Raw genomic sequence first — 15619 nt, forward strand, 5'->3', positions numbered from 1 at the left:
CAGTAGTATTTGTTGTACTGCAGTAGAACTACTCGCAGTAGCAGTAGTATTTGTTGTACTGCAGTGGGAGTACTCGCAGTAGCAGTAGTATTTGTTGTACTGCAGTAGAACTACTCGCAGTAGCAGTAGTATTTGTTGTACTGCAGTGGGAGTACTCGCAGTAGCAGTAGTATTTGTTGTACTGCAGTAGAACTACTCGCAGTAGCAGTAGTATTTGTTGTACTGCAGTAGAAGTACTCGCAGTAGCAGTAGTATTTGTTGTACTGCAGTAGAACTACTCGCAGTAGCAGTAGTATTTGTTGTACTGCAGTAGAACTACTCGCAGTAGCAGTAGTATTTGTTGTACTGCAGTAGAACTACTCGCAGTAGCAGTAGTATTTGTTGTACTGCAGTAGAACTACTCGCAGTAGCAGTAGTATTTGTTGTACTGCAGTAGAACTACTCGCAGTAGCAGTAGTATTTGTTGTACTGCAGTAGAACTACTCGCAGTAGCAGTAGTATTTGTTGTACTGCAGTAGAACTACTCGCAGTAGCAGTAGTATTTGTTGTACTGCAGTAGAACTACTCGCAGTAGCAGTAGTATTTGTTGTACTGCAGTAGAACTACTCGCAGTAGCAGTAGTATTTGTTGTACTGCAGTAGAACTACTCGCAGTAGCAGTAGTATTTGTTGTACTGCAGTAGAACTACTCGCAGTAGCAGTAGTATTTGTTGTACTGCAGTAGAAGTACTCGCAGTAGCAGTAGTATTTGTTGTACTGCAGTAGAAGTACTCGCAGTAGCAGTAGTATTTGTTGTACTGCAGTAGAACTACTCGCAGTAGCAGTAGTATTTGTTGTACTGCAGTAGAACTACTCGCAGTAGCAGTAGTATTTGTTGTACTGCAGTAGAACTACTCGCAGTAGCAGTAGTATTTGTTGTACTGCAGTGGGAGTACTCGCAGTAGCAGTAGTATTTGTTGTACTGCAGTGGGAGTACTCGCAGTAGCAGTAGTATTTGTTGTACTGCAGTAGAACTACTCGCAGTAGCAGTAGTATTTGTTGTACTGCAGTGGGAGTACTCGCAGTAGCAGTAGTATTTGTTGTACTGCAGTGGGAGTACTCGCAGTAGCAGTAGTATTTGTTGTACTGCAGTAGAACTACTCGCAGTAGCAGTAGTATTTGTTGTACTGCAGTAGAACTACTCGCAGTAGCAGTAGTATTTGTTGTACTGCAGTGGGAGTACTCGCAGTAGCAGTAGTATTTGTTGTACTGCAGTGGGAGTACTCGCAGTAGCAGTAGTATTTGTTGTACTGCAGTGGGAGTACTCGCAGTAGCAGTAGTATTTGTTGTACTGCAGTAGAACTACTCGCAGTAGCAGTAGTATTTGTTGTACTGCAGTGGGAGTACTCGCAGTAGCAGTAGTATTTGTTGTACTGCAGTGGGAGTACTCGCAGTAGCAGTAGTATTTGTTGTACTGCAGTGGGAGTCTCTCACTTTGTGTCTCAGAAAATGTCAAATGTAAATGAGTCAAAATGATAATTTCAGTCGACGCATTTCTCAAATCACATGTATTATTTTTATTGTTATTATCATTTATTATCCTTGTTATTATTGGTATTACTGATAATAATGCTAATAATACACTAGTAATACACTAGTAATAAACTGGTAATACACTAGTAATAAACTGGTAATACACTAGTAATAACTAGTAATACACTAGTAATAAACTGGTAATACACTAGTAATAACGCAAGTAGTAACGCTAGTTGTTTTTGTAGTAGTTTTTGTAGTAGTGTGTGTAGTAGTTTTTGTAGTAGTGTGTGTAGTAGTTTTTGTAGTAGTGTGTGTAGTAGTTTTTGTAGTAGTGTGTACCACTGTGTGAATAATAATGTCAAACTCACATTTGGAGCTGGGACCAGACTCAGGGTGCACACATGTAAGTACTTTTACTTCAAAACTACTGCATTTGTACTTCATGTACTTTATGTACTTTCAGTTTGTGAAACGTGAGGCTTTTTATTGCTGAAAATTGTGTTCATGTGGAGGAAATGTTCAAACTGTTACTGTGGACTCGAAGTACACACATCAGAGTACTTTTACTTTGGAGATTAGAGTCCGTCATACTCTTGTATTTGAACATATATTTTGTTTCCTGAACGTAATTAAACATGTTTATGAAGATTTAATGATGGACAAACAAGCGTGAGATGAGTCCAGAAGGTTCCGTGAAGACCTAAGGGGCAGTTCTGGTTGTGTGATGAGTCCAGAAGGTTCCGTGAAGACCTAAGGGGCAGTTCTGGTTGTGTGATGAGTCCAGAAGGTTCCGTGAAGACCTAAGGGGCAGTTCTGGTTGTGTGATGAGTCCAGAAGGTTCCGTGAAGACCTAAGGGGCAGTTCTGGTTGTGTGATGAGTCCAGAAGGTTCCGTGAAGACCTAAGGGGCAGTTCTGGTTGTGTGATGAGTCCAGAAGGTTCCGTGAAGACCTAAGGGGCAGTTCTGGTACTGAACGGTTCCTGTGGCCGTGAAAAGCGAGCTGCAGGTTTCTGTCACAGTTTGTGTGTCTGTGTGAATGACGGCTCCTGGAAACTGCACTTTGGAACCGGGACCAGACTCACAGTACACACCAGTGAGTACTTCTACTTCTACTTCTAAACACATATGTCCTGTTTTTAAAATAAAGTGGATAAAGGTTGATTTTTAGTATTATTTTCCTCATTTAGGCAAAATTGTCCCTGATTTACTCTGGGCTTTGTCTTTGTTTGAAACGATTGTGTGAAAAGTACATTTAAATCTGACAAGAATCGACGCGTTTGTCCAGGTCCAAGGACCAAACGAGCTGAACTAAAGGACATTTTGAACCCTAAAGGACATTTTGAACCCTAAAGGACATTTTGAACACTAAAGGACATTTTGAACACTAAAGGACATTTTGAACACTAAAGGACATTTTGAACACTAAAGGACATTTTGAACCCTAAAGGACATTTTGAACACTAAAGGACATTTTGAACCCTAAAGGACATTTTGAACCCTAAAGGACATTTTGAACACTAAAGGACATTTTGAACACTAAAGGACATTTTGAACACTAAAGGACATTTTGAACACTAAAGGACATTGTGAACACTAAAGGACATTTTGAACACTAAAGGACATTTTGAACCCTAAAGGACATTTTGAACACTAAAGGACATTTTGAACACTAAAGGACATTTTGAACCCTAAAGGACATTTTGAACACTAAAGGACATTTTGAACACTAAAGGACATTTTGAACACTAAAGGACATTTTGAACACTAAAGGACATTTTGAACACTAAAGGACACTTAAACTCCTGATCTGGTTTTAAAACAATGAGATTTGTGTGTTGAAGACGTTCTGAAGACGTTCTGAGGACGTTCTAACGTTCTGAGGACATTCTGAGGACGTTCCGAGGACGTTCCGAAGACGTTCCGAGGACGTTCCGAGGACGTTCTGAAGACGTTCTGAAGACGTTCTGAGGACGTTCTGAGGACGTTCTGAAGACGTTCTGAGGACGTTCTGAAGACGTTCTGAAGACGTTCTGAAGACGTTCTGAGGACGTTCTGAAGACGTTCTGAAGACGTTCTGAGGACGTTCTGAAGACGTTCTGAGGACGTTCTGAGGACGTTCTGAGGACGTTCTGAAGACGTTCTGAGGACGTTCTGAAGACGTTCTGAAGACGTTCTGAGGACGTTCTAACGTTCTGAGGACGTTCCGAGGACGTTCCGAAGACGTTCCGAGGACGTTCCGAGGACGTTCTGAAGACGTTCTGAAGACGTTCTGAGGACGTTCTGAGGACGTTCTGAAGACGTTCTGAGGACGTTCTGAAGACGTTCTGAAGACGTTCTGAAGACGTTCTGAGGACGTTCTGAAGACGTTCTGAGGACGTTCTGAGGACGTTCTGAGGACGTTCTGAAGACGTTCTGAGGACGTTCTGAAGACGTTCTGAAGACGTTCTGAGGACGTTCTGAGGACGTTCTGAAGACGTTCTGAGGACGTTCTGAGGACGTTCTGAGGACGTTCTGAAGACGTTCTGAGGACGTTCTGAGGACGTTCTGAAGACGTTCTGAGGACGTTCTGAAGACGTTCTGAGGACGTTCTGAGGACGTTCTGAGGACGTTCTGAAGACGTTCTGAAGACGTTCTGAGGACGTTCTGAAGACGTTCTGAGGACGTTCTTAAGACGTTCTGAGGACGTTCTGAAGACGTTCTGAGGACGTTCTGAAGACGTTCTGAAGACGTTCTGAGGACGTTCTGAAGACGTTCTGAGGACGTTCTGAAGACGTTCTGAAGACGTTCTGAGGACGTTCTGAGGACGTTCTGAAGATGTTCTGAGGACGTTCTGAGGACGTTCTGAGGACGTTCTGAGGACGTTCTGAAGACGTTCTGAGGACGTTCTGAAGACGTTCTGAGGACGTTCTGAGGACGTTCTGAAGACGTTCTGAGGACGTTCTGAAGACGTTCTGAAGACGTTCTGAGGACGTTCTGAAGACGTTCTGAGGACGTTCTGAGGATGTTCTGAAGACGTTCTGAGGACGTTCTGAGGACGTTCTGAAGATGTTCTGAAGACGTTCTGAGGACGTTCTGAGGACGTTCTGAGGACGTTCTGAGGACGTTCTGAGGACGTTCTGAGGACGTTCTGAAGATGTTCTGAAGACGTTCTGAGGACGTTCTGAAGACGTTCTGAGGACGTTCTGAGGATGTTCTGAAGACGTTCTGAGGACGTTCTGAGGACGTTCTGAAGATGTTCTGAAGACGTTCTGAGGACGTTCTGAGGACGTTCTGAGGACGTTCTGAGGACGTTCTGAGGACGTTCTGAGGACGTTCTGAAGACGTTCTGAGGACGTTCTGAAGACGTTCTGAAGACGTTCTGAGGACGTTCTGAAGACGTTCTGAGGACGTTCTGAGGACGTTCTGAAGACGTTCTGAGGACGTTCTGAAGACGTTCTGAAGACGTTCTGAGGACGTTCTGAAGACGTTCTGAGGACGTTCTGAGGATGTTCTGAAGACGTTCTGAGGACGTTCTGAGGACGTTCTGAAGATGTTCTGAAGACGTTCTGAGGACGTTCTGAGGACGTTCTGAGGACGTTCTGAGGACGTTCTGAGGACGTTCTGAGGACGTTCTGAAGATGTTCTGAAGACGTTCTGAGGACGTTCTGAAGATGTTCTGAAGACGTTCTGAGGACGTTCTGAGGACGTTCTGAGGACGTTCTGAAGACGTTCTGAGGACGTTCTGAAGACGTTCTGAAGATGTTCTGAAGACGTTCTGAGGACGTTCTGAAGACGTTCTGAAGACGTTCTGAAGACGTTCTGAAGACGTTCTGAGGAGATAAACATGAAACATTATAAAGTTTACGTCTGATCCCACATTTATCTTCAAAACAACACAAACTCTGCTTTTAATGACAAAGAGAACCTTTCAGAGGGTTTCAGACCCTGATCTGTCCCAGAGGAACTGTGTGGATCTGGTTGTAGTCCTGGTTTTAGTCTTGGTTTAGTCCTGGTTTAGTCCTGGTTTAGTCCTGGTTTTAGTTCTGTTTTAGTCCTGGTTTTAGTCACAGTGTGAACACAAACACCAGGAAGCTTCTGTTTGGAGCCGGGACCAGACTCAACGTTCAGACCAGTGAGTCTCAAAAACACAAACTGTTTCTGCTGCAGATTCCTCTGGTTTAGTCCTGGTTTAGTCCTGGTTTAGACCTGGTTTAGTCCTGGTTTAGTCCTGGTTTAGACCTGGTTTAGACCTGGTTTAGACCTGGTTTAGACCTGGTTTAGTCCTGGTTTAGGCCTGGTTTAGTCCTGGTGTAGTCCTGGTTTAGTCCTGGTTTAGTCCTGGTTTAGTCCTGGTGTAGTCCTGGTTTAGTCCTGGTTTAGACCTGGTTTAGACCTGGTTTAGTCCTGGTTTAGACCTGGTTTAGACCTGGTTTAGACCTGGTTTAGTCCAGGTTTAGACCGGGTTTGCGCTGGCTTCAGTTTTTGTGCCGTTCTGATCTGAAGTGTGGCTGGAGGTTTGAACAAACTGATCTTTGGAGCTGGAACTTTCCTTCGAGTCGAAACCTGTGAGTCTGAAAACATCTGTTATTACACTGTTATTACACTGTTATTACACTGTTATTACACTGTTATTACACTGTTAATACACTGTTATTACACTTTTATTACACTGTTATTACACTGTTATTACACTGTTATTACGCTTTTATTACACTGTTATTACACTGTTATTACACTTTTAATACACTGTTATTACACTGTTATTACACTGTTATTACACTGTTATTACACTGTTATTACACTTTTAATACACTGTTATTACACTTTTAATACACTGTTATTATCACAGTTTTAAATGTCACAAACAAAAGTATTTATAAAAAAGTATTTTGTGTTGAGTTAAAGTCCTTTGTAGTAGTACAGTATTTGCAATACTTCAGCATTTGCAGTACTACAGTATTTGCTGCAGTATTACAGTTTTTGCAGTACTTTTGTATTGCATTACTACAGTATTTTTAGTACTCTACTTCAGTATTTGCAGTACTTCAGTATTCGCAGTACTTCCCTTCACAGTGTGACTACTTCAAATTGGAAGTTTTACTTTGGAGCTGGAACAAAACTCTCAGTGAAAATATGTGAGTTATTTTAATATAAAATACATTTTATGACAAAAAGCAACAAAACAACAAGAAAAAATATGTTTTTGCTTTAAAAGTCGTTTGTGTCGAGTCTTTTGGACAAAGGTTGTGTTACTTCGCAGCAGTGTGTGTTTGTGTTGCCGTGGTGATGTGTGTTTGTGTTGCCGTGGTGATGTGTTTTTGTGTTGCCGTGGTGATGTGTGTTTGTGTTGCCGTGGTGATGTGTTTTTGTGTTGCCGTGGTGATGTGGCGGTGTGTTTTTGTGTTGCTGTGGTGATGTGTGTGTTTGTGTTGCCGTGGTGATGTGTGTTTTTGTGTTGCCGTGGTGATGTGTTTTTGTGTTGCCGTGGTGATGTGTTTTTGTGTTGCCGTGGTGATGTGTTTTTGTGTTGCCGTGGTGATGTGTGTTTGTGTTGCCGTGGTGATGTGTTTTTGTGTTGCCGTGGTGATGTGTGTTTTTGTGTTGCCGTGGTGATGTGTGTTTGTGTTGCCGTGGTGATGTGTGTTTGTGTTGCCGTGGTGATGTGTTTTTGTGTTGCCGTGGTGATGTGTTTTTGTCTTGCCGTGGTGATGTGGCGGTGTGTTTTTGTGTTGCTGTGGTGATGTGTGTGTTTGTGTTGCCGTGGTGATGTGTGTTTTTGTGTTGCCGTGGTGATGTGTTTTTGTGTTGCCGTGGTGATGTGTTTTTGTGTTGCCGTGGTGATGTGTTTTTGTGTTGCCGTGGTGATGTGTTTTTGTGTTGCCGTGGTGATGTGTGTTTGTGTTGCCGTGGTGATGTGTTTTTGTGTTGCCGTGGTGATGTGTGTTTGTGTTGCCGTGGTGATGTGTGTTTGTGTTGCCGTGGTGATGTGTGTTTGTGTTGCCGTGGTGATGTGTTTTTGTGTTGCCGTGGTGATGTGTTTTTGTGTTGCCGTGGTGATGTGGCGGTGTGTTTTTGTGTTGCCGTGGTGATGTGTGTTTGTGTTGCCGTGGTGATGTGTTTTTGTGTTGCCGTGGTGATGTGTGTTTGTGTTGCCGTGGTGATGTGTGTTTGTGTTGCCGTGGTGATGTGTGTTTGTGTTGCCGTGGTGATGTGTTTTTGTGTTGCCGTGGTGATGTGTTTTTGTGTTGCCGTGGTGATGTGGCGGTGTGTTTTTGTGTTGCCGTGGTGATGTGTTTTTGTGTTGCCGTGGTGATGTGTTTTTGTGTTGCCGTGGTGATGTGTGTTTGTGTTGCCGTGGTGATGTGTTTTTGTGTTGCCGTGGTGATGTGTGTTTTTGTGTTGCCGTGGTGATGTGTGTTTGTGTTGCCATGGTGATGTGTTTTTGTGTTGCCGTGGTGATGTGTGTTTGTGTTGCCGTGGTGATGTGTTTTTGTGTTGCCGTGGTGATGTGTGTTTGTGTTGCCGTGGTGATGTGTGTTTGTGTTGCCGTGGTGATGTGTGTTTGTGTTGCCGTGGTGATGTGTTTTTGTGTTGCCGTGGTGATGTGTTTTTGTGTTGCCGTGGTGATGTGGCGGTGTGTTTTTGTGTTGCCGTGGTGATGTGTGTTTGTGTTGCCGTGGTGATGTGTTTTTGTGTTGCCGTGGTGATGTGTGTTTGTGTTGCCGTGGTGATGTGTGTTTGTGTTGCCGTGGTGATGTGTGTTTGTGTTGCCGTGGTGATGTGTTTTTGTGTTGCCGTGGTGATGTGTGTTTGTGTTGCCGTGGTGATGTGTTTTTGTGTTGCCGTGGTGATGTGGCGGTGTGTTTTTGTGTTGCCGTGGTGATGTGTGTTTGTGTTGCCGTGGTGATGTGTTTTTGTGTTGCCGTGGTGATGTGTGTTTGTGTTGCCGTGGTGATGTGTGTTTGTGTTGCCGTGGTGATGTGTGTTTGTGTTGCCGTGGTGATGTGTTTTTGTGTTGCCGTGGTGATGTGTGTTTGTGTTGCCGTGGTGATGTGTTTTTGTGTTGCCGTGGTGATGTGTTTTTGTGTTGCCGTGGTGATGTGTGTTTGTGTTGCCGTGGTGATGTGTGTTTGTGTTGCCGTGGTGATGTGTTTTTGTGTTGCCGTGGTGATGTGTGTTTGTGTTGCCGTGGTGATGTGTTTTTGTGTTGCCGTGGTGATGTGTTTTTGTGTTGCCGTGGTGATGTGGCGTGGGTTTTTGTGTTGCCGTGGTGATGTGGCGGTGGGTTTTTGTGTTGCCGTGGTGATGTGTTTTTGTGTTGCCGTGGTGATGTGTGTTTGTGTTGCCGTGGTGATGTGTGTTTGTGTTGCCGTGGTGATGTGTGTTTGTGTTGCCGTGGTGATGTGTTTTTGTGTTGCCGTGGTGATGTGTTTTTGTGTTGCCGTGGTGATGTGTTTTTGTGTTGCCGTGGTGATGTGGCGGTGTGTTTTTGTGTTGCCGTGGTGATGTGTTTTTGTGTTGCCGTGGTGATGTGTGTTTGTGTTGCCGTGGTGATGTGGCGGTGTGTTTTTGTGTTGCCGTGGTGATGTGTGTGTTTGTGTTGCCGTGGTGATGTGTTTTTGTGTTGCCGTGGTGATGTGTGTTTGTGTTGCCGTGGTGATGTGTGTTTGTGTTGCCGTGGTGATGTGTGTTTGTGTTGCCGTGGTGATGTGTTTTTGTGTTGCCGTGGTGATGTGTGTTTGTGTTGCCGTGGTGATGTGTTTTTGTGTTGCCGTGGTGATGTGTTTTTGTGTTGCCGTGGTGATGTGTTTTTGTGTTGCCGTGGTGATGTGGCGGTGTGTTTTTGTGTTGCCGTGGTGATGTGTGTTTGTGTTGCCGTGGTGATGTGTTTTTGTGTTGCCGTGGTGATGTGTGTTTGTGTTGCCGTGGTGATGTGTGTTTGTGTTGCCGTGGTGATGTGTGTTTGTGTTGCCGTGGTGATGTGTTTTTGTGTTGCCGTGGTGATGTGTGTTTGTGTTGCCGTGGTGATGTGTTTTTGTGTTGCCGTGGTGATGTGTTTTTGTGTTGCCGTGGTGATGTGTGTTTGTGTTGCCGTGGTGATGTGTGTTTGTGTTGCCGTGGTGATGTGTTTTTGTGTTGCCGTGGTGATGTGTGTTTGTGTTGCCGTGGTGATGTGTTTTTGTGTTGCCGTGGTGATGTGTTTTTGTGTTGCCGTGGTGATGTGGCGTGGGTTTTTGTGTTGCCGTGGTGATGTGGCGGTGGGTTTTTGTGTTGCCGTGGTGATGTGTTTTTGTGTTGCCGTGGTGATGTGTGTTTGTGTTGCCGTGGTGATGTGTTTTTGTGTTGCCGTGGTGATGTGTGTTTGTGTTGCCGTGGTGATGTGTTTTTGTGTTGCCGTGGTGATGTGTTTTTGTGTTGCCGTGGTGATGTGGCGGTGGGTTTTTGTGTTGCCGTGGCGATGTGTGTGTCTGGAGCTGGATACAAACTCATCTTTGGAAAAGGAACCAAACTCACAGTTCACACACGTAAGACTGGTCATATTTATTATTGTTTATCTTAATATTTGTATCAAATTGTGTCTCATACATATACTACATATACATATACTACATATACATATACTACATATACATATACTACATATACATATACTACATATACATATACTACATATACATATACTACATATACTATGTCATCAGTGATAAAAGTATTTAATGTACTTCAATATTTGGCCCTGAGACAAAACACTAAAACTTTTCATATTTTTCATTTTGTGTCAAAACTATATTTGAAGTATTTGTACTGCAGTATTTGAAGTACATGTACTGCAGTATTTGAAGTACATGTACTGCAGTATTTGAAGTGTATGTACTGCAGTATTTAAAGTATTTGTACTGCAGTATTTGAAGCATATGTGCTGCAGTATTTGAAGTACATGTACTGCAGTATTTGAAGTGTATGTACTGCAGTATTTAAAGTATTTGTACTGCAGTATTTGAAGCATATGTGCTGCAGTATTTGAAGTATATCTGCTGCAATATTTGAAGCATATGTGCTGCAGTATTTGAAGTATATCTGCTGCAGTATTTGAAGTATATGTGCTGCAGTATTTGAAGTATATGTGCGGGAGTATTTGAAGTATATGTACTGCAGTATTTGAAGTATATGTGCTGCAGTATTTGAAGTATATGTGCTGCAGTATTTGAAGTATATGTGCTGGAGTATTTGAAGTATATGTGCTGCAGTATTTGAAGTATATGTGCTGGAGTATTTGAAGTATATGTACTGCAGTATTTGAAGTATATGTGCTGGAGTATTTGAAGTATATGTACTGCAGTATTCCATGGTGTGACTTACTCTGCTTCGTCTAAACTTGAGTTCGGTCGAGGAACAACTTTGTCAGTTCAGATTTGTGAGTAAAAAAAACACACAAAACATTTATACTACCAGGACTAAACCAGGACTAAACCAGGACTAAACCAGAACTAAACCAGAACTAAACCAGGTCTAAACCAGGTCTAAACCAGGACTAAACCAGAACTAAACCAGGTCTAAACCAGGACAAAACCAGAACTAAACCAGAACTAAACCAGGTCTAAACCAGGTCTAAACCAGGACTAAACCAGGTCTAAACCAGGACTAAACCAGAACTAAACCAGGTCTAAACCAGGTCTAAACCAGGACTAAACCAGAACTAAACCAGGTCTAAACCAGGACTAAACCAGAACTAAACCAGGTCTAAACCAGGACTAAACCAGGACTAAACCAGGACTAAACCAGGACTAAACCAGGACTAAACCAGGTCTAAACCAGGACTAAACCAGAACTAAACCAGGTCTAAACCAGGACTAAACCAGGACTAAACCAGGACTAAACCAGGACTAAACCAGGTCTAAACCAGGACTAAACCAGAACTAAACCAGGTCTAAACCAGGTCTAAACCAGGACTAAACCAGAACTAAACCAGGTCTAAACCAGGTCTAAACCAGGTCTAAACCAAGACTAAACCAGGACTAAACCAGGACTAAACCAGGACTAAACCAGGTCTAAACCAGGACTAAACCAGAACTAAACCAGGTCTAAACCAGGTCTAAACCAGGACTAAACCAGAACTAAACCAGGTCTAAACCAGGACTAAACCAGAACTAAACCAGGTCTAAACCAGGTCTAAACCAGGACTAAACCAGAACTAAACCAGGTCTAAAGCAGGTCTAAACCAGGACTAAACCAGGACTAAACCAGGACTAAACCAGGTCTAAACCAGAACTAAACCAGGACTAAACCAGAACTAAACCAGGACTAAACCAGAACTAAACCAGGACTAAACCAGGACTAAACCAGGTCTAAACCAGGACTAATCCAGGACTAAACCAGGACTAAACCAGGACTAAACCAGGTCTAAACCAGAACTGAACCAGGACTAAACCAGGACTAAACCTGGACTAAACCAGGTCTAAACCAGAACTAAACCAGAACTAAACCAGGACTAAACCAGAACTAAACCAGGACTAAATCAGGTCTAAACCAGGACTAAACCAGGACTAAACCAGGTCTAAAGCAGGACTAAACCAGGTCTAAACCAGGACTAAACCAGGACTAAACCAGGTCTAAACCAGAACTAAACCAGGACTAAACCAGGACTAAACCAGGTCTAAACCAGGACTAAACCAGAACTAAACCAGGACTAAACCAGAACTAAACCAGGACTAAACCAGGTCTAAACCAGGACTAAACCAGGACTAAACCAGGTCTAAAGCAGGACTAAACCAGGTCTAAACCAGGACTAAACCAGAACTAAACCAGGACTAAACCAGGACTAAACCAGAACTAAACCAGGACTAAACCAGGACTAAACCAGGACTAATCCAGGACTAAACCAGGACTAAACCAGGTCTAAACCAGGACTAATCCAGGACTAAACCAGGACTAAACCAGGACTAAACCAGGTCTAAACCAGGACTAAACCAGGACTAAACCAGGACTAAACCAGGACTAAACCAGGTCTAAACCAGGACTAAACCAGGACTAAACCAGAACTAAACCAGGACTAAACCAGGACTAAACCAGGTCTAAACCAGAACTAAACCAGGACTAAACCAGGACTAAACCAGGTCTAAACCAGGACTAAACCAGAACTAAACCAGGACTAAACCAGGACTAAACCAGGACTAATCCAGGACTAAACCAGGACTAAACCAGGACTAAACCAGGTCTAAACCAGGTCTAAACCAGGACTAAACCAGAACTAAACCAGGTCTAAAGCAGGTCTAAACCAGGACTAAACCAGGACTAAACCAGGACTAAACCAGGTCTAAACCAGAACTAAACCAGGTCTAAACCAGGACTAAACCAGGACTAAACCAGGACTAAACCAGGACTAAACCAGGTCTAAACCAGGACTAAACCAGGACTAAACCAGAACTAAACCAGGACTAAACCAGGACTAAACCAGGTCTAAACCAGAACTAAACCAGGACTAAACCAGGACTAAACCAGGTCTAAACCAGGACTAAACCAGAACTAAACCAGGACTAAACCAGGACTAAACCAGGACTAATCCAGGACTAAACCAGGACTAAACCAGGACTAAACCAGGACTAAACCAGAACTAAACCAGGTCTAAACCAGGTCTAAACCAGGACTAAACCAGAACTAAACCAGGTCTAAACCACGACTAAACCAGAACTAAACCAGGTCTAAACCAGGTCTAAACCAGGACTAAACCAGAACTAAACCAGGTCTAAAGCAGGTCTAAACCAGGACTAAACCAGGACTAAACCAGGACTAAACCAGGTCTAAACCAGAACTAAACCAGGACTAAACCAGGACTAAACCAGGACTAAATCAGGTCTAAACCAGGACTAAACCAGGACTAAACCAGGACTAAACCAGGACTAAACCAGAACTAAACCAGGACTAAACCAGGTCTAAACCAGGTCTAAACCAGGACTAAACCAGGACTAAACCAGGTCTAAACCAGGACTAAACCAGAACTAAACCAGGACTAAACCAGGACTAAACCAGGACTAAACCAGGTCTAAACCAGGACTAAACCAGAACTAAACCAGGACTAAACCAGGACTAAACCAGGACTAAACCAGGACTAAACCAGGACTAATCCAGGACTAAACCAGGTCTAAACCAGGACTAATCCAGGACTAAACCAGGACTAAACCAGGACTAAACCAGGACTAAACCTGGACTAAACCAGGTCTAAACCAGAACTAAACCAGAACTAAACCAGGACTAAACCAGAACTAAACCAGGACTAAACCAGGACTAAACCAAGTCCAAACCAGGACCATGATGTAAAAGCTCTCTGTGTAGGTAATATTGGTGCGTAGCGTTTGTGCGTAGTATTTGTGGGTAGTATTTGTAGTATTTGTGCGTAGTATTTGTACGTAGTATATATAGTATTTGTGTGTAGTATTTGTAGTATTTGTACGTAGTAATCATAGTATATGTGCGTAGTATTTGTAGTATTTGTGCGTAGTATTTGTAGTATTTGTGCTTAGCTTTTGTTTATAGTATTTGTAGTATATGTGCGTAGTATTTGCAGTATTTGCAGTAGTAGTAGTACTCTAGTTTTTGCAGTAGTATTTGCAGTATTTTTCAGTAGTAGTAGTACTCTGGTTTTTGCAGTAGTATTTGCAGTAGTAGTAGTACTCTAGTTTTTGCAGTAGTATTTGCAGTAGTAGTAGTACTCTAGTTTTTGCAGTAGTATTTGCAGTAGTAGTAGTACTCTAGTTTTTGCAGTGCAGTGAAGTGTGGTGTGAAGAGCCTGAAGATCATCTTTGGAACAGGAACTTCACTCCGAGTCCAAACGAGTGAGTTTGAATCTGTTTGTTTTACGTCAGAAAAAAACAAAAATAAAATAGTCTTTTTTTTATAGCGAGCACAAAGGTCAGTGAGAGACAAGACGAGACAGGACGAGACAGGACGAGACAAGACGAGATAGGACGAGACAGGACGAGACAAGACGAGACAAGACGGGACAGGACGAGACAAAATGAGACAAGACGAGACAGGACGAGACAGGACGAGACAAGACGAGACAAAACGAGACAAGACGAGACAAAACGAGACAGGACGAGACAAAACGAGACAAAACGAGACAGGACGAGACAAAATGAGACAAGACGAGACAAGACAAGACGAGACAAAACGAGACAGGACGAGACAAGACGAGACAAGACGGGACAGGACGAGACAAGACGAGACAAGACGAGACAGGACGAGACAGGACGAGACAAAACGAGACAAAACGAGACAAGACGAGACAAGACGAGACAGGACGAGACAAAACGAGACAAGACGAGACAAGACGAGACAAAACGAGACAAACGAGACAAGACGAGACAAAACGAGACAAGACGAGACAGGACGAGACAGGACGAGACGAGACAAAACGAGACAAGACGAGACAAAACGAGACAAGACGAGACAAGACGAGACAAGACGAGACAAAACGAGACACAACGAGACAAAACGAGACAAGACGAGACAAAACGAGACAAGACGAGACAAAACGAGACAGGACGAGACAAAACGAGACGAGACAAAACGAGACAAAAAGAGACAAAACGAGACAAGACGAGACAAAACGAGACAAAACGAGACAGGACGAGACAAAATGAGACAAGACGAGACAAGACAAGACGAGACAAAACGAGACAGGACGAGACAAGACGAGACAAGACGGGACAGGACGAGACAAGACGAGACAAGACGAGACAGGACGAGACAGGACGAGACAAAACGAGACAAAACGAGACAAGACGAGACAAGACGAGACAGGACGAGACAAAACGAGACAAGACGAGACAAGACGAGACAAAACGAGACAAACGAGACAAGACGAGACAAAACGAGACAAGACGAGACAGGACGAGACAAAACGAGACAAGACGAGACAGGACGAGACAGGACGAGACGAGACAAAACGAGACAAGACGAGACAAAACGAGACAAGACGAGACAAGACGAGACAAGACGAGACAAAACGAGACACAACGAGACAAAACGAGACAAGACGAGACAAAACGAGACAAGACGAGACAAAACGAGACAGGACGAGACAAAACGAGACGAGACAAAACGAGACAAAAAGAGACAAAACGAGA

At 43.4% G+C, this 15619-nt stretch overlaps 1 protein-coding gene across 1 annotated transcript in view; it reads left to right on the top strand.

The window, feature by feature from the left end:
• Nucleotides 1-5570: 5570 nt before the first annotated feature.
• LOC140355634 (M1-specific T cell receptor alpha chain-like) overlaps nucleotides 5571-15619 on the top strand; it is a gene marked incomplete at its 5' end in the record, with an annotated part of 29273 nt that continues 19224 nt past the window's right edge. The window contains one exon of the mRNA XM_072440297.1: nucleotides 5571-5625. Coding sequence (XP_072296398.1) covers nucleotides 5571-5625 — 55 coding nt within the window. The remainder of the gene's footprint in view (nucleotides 5626-15619) is intronic.

Source organism: Eucyclogobius newberryi, unplaced genomic scaffold (assembly GCF_026437365.1).
Source record: "Eucyclogobius newberryi isolate DKJ021-1_F unplaced genomic scaffold, fEucNew1.0.hap1 SCAF_12, whole genome shotgun sequence".
NCBI classification, from domain to species: domain Eukaryota; kingdom Metazoa; phylum Chordata; class Actinopteri; order Gobiiformes; family Gobiidae; genus Eucyclogobius; species Eucyclogobius newberryi.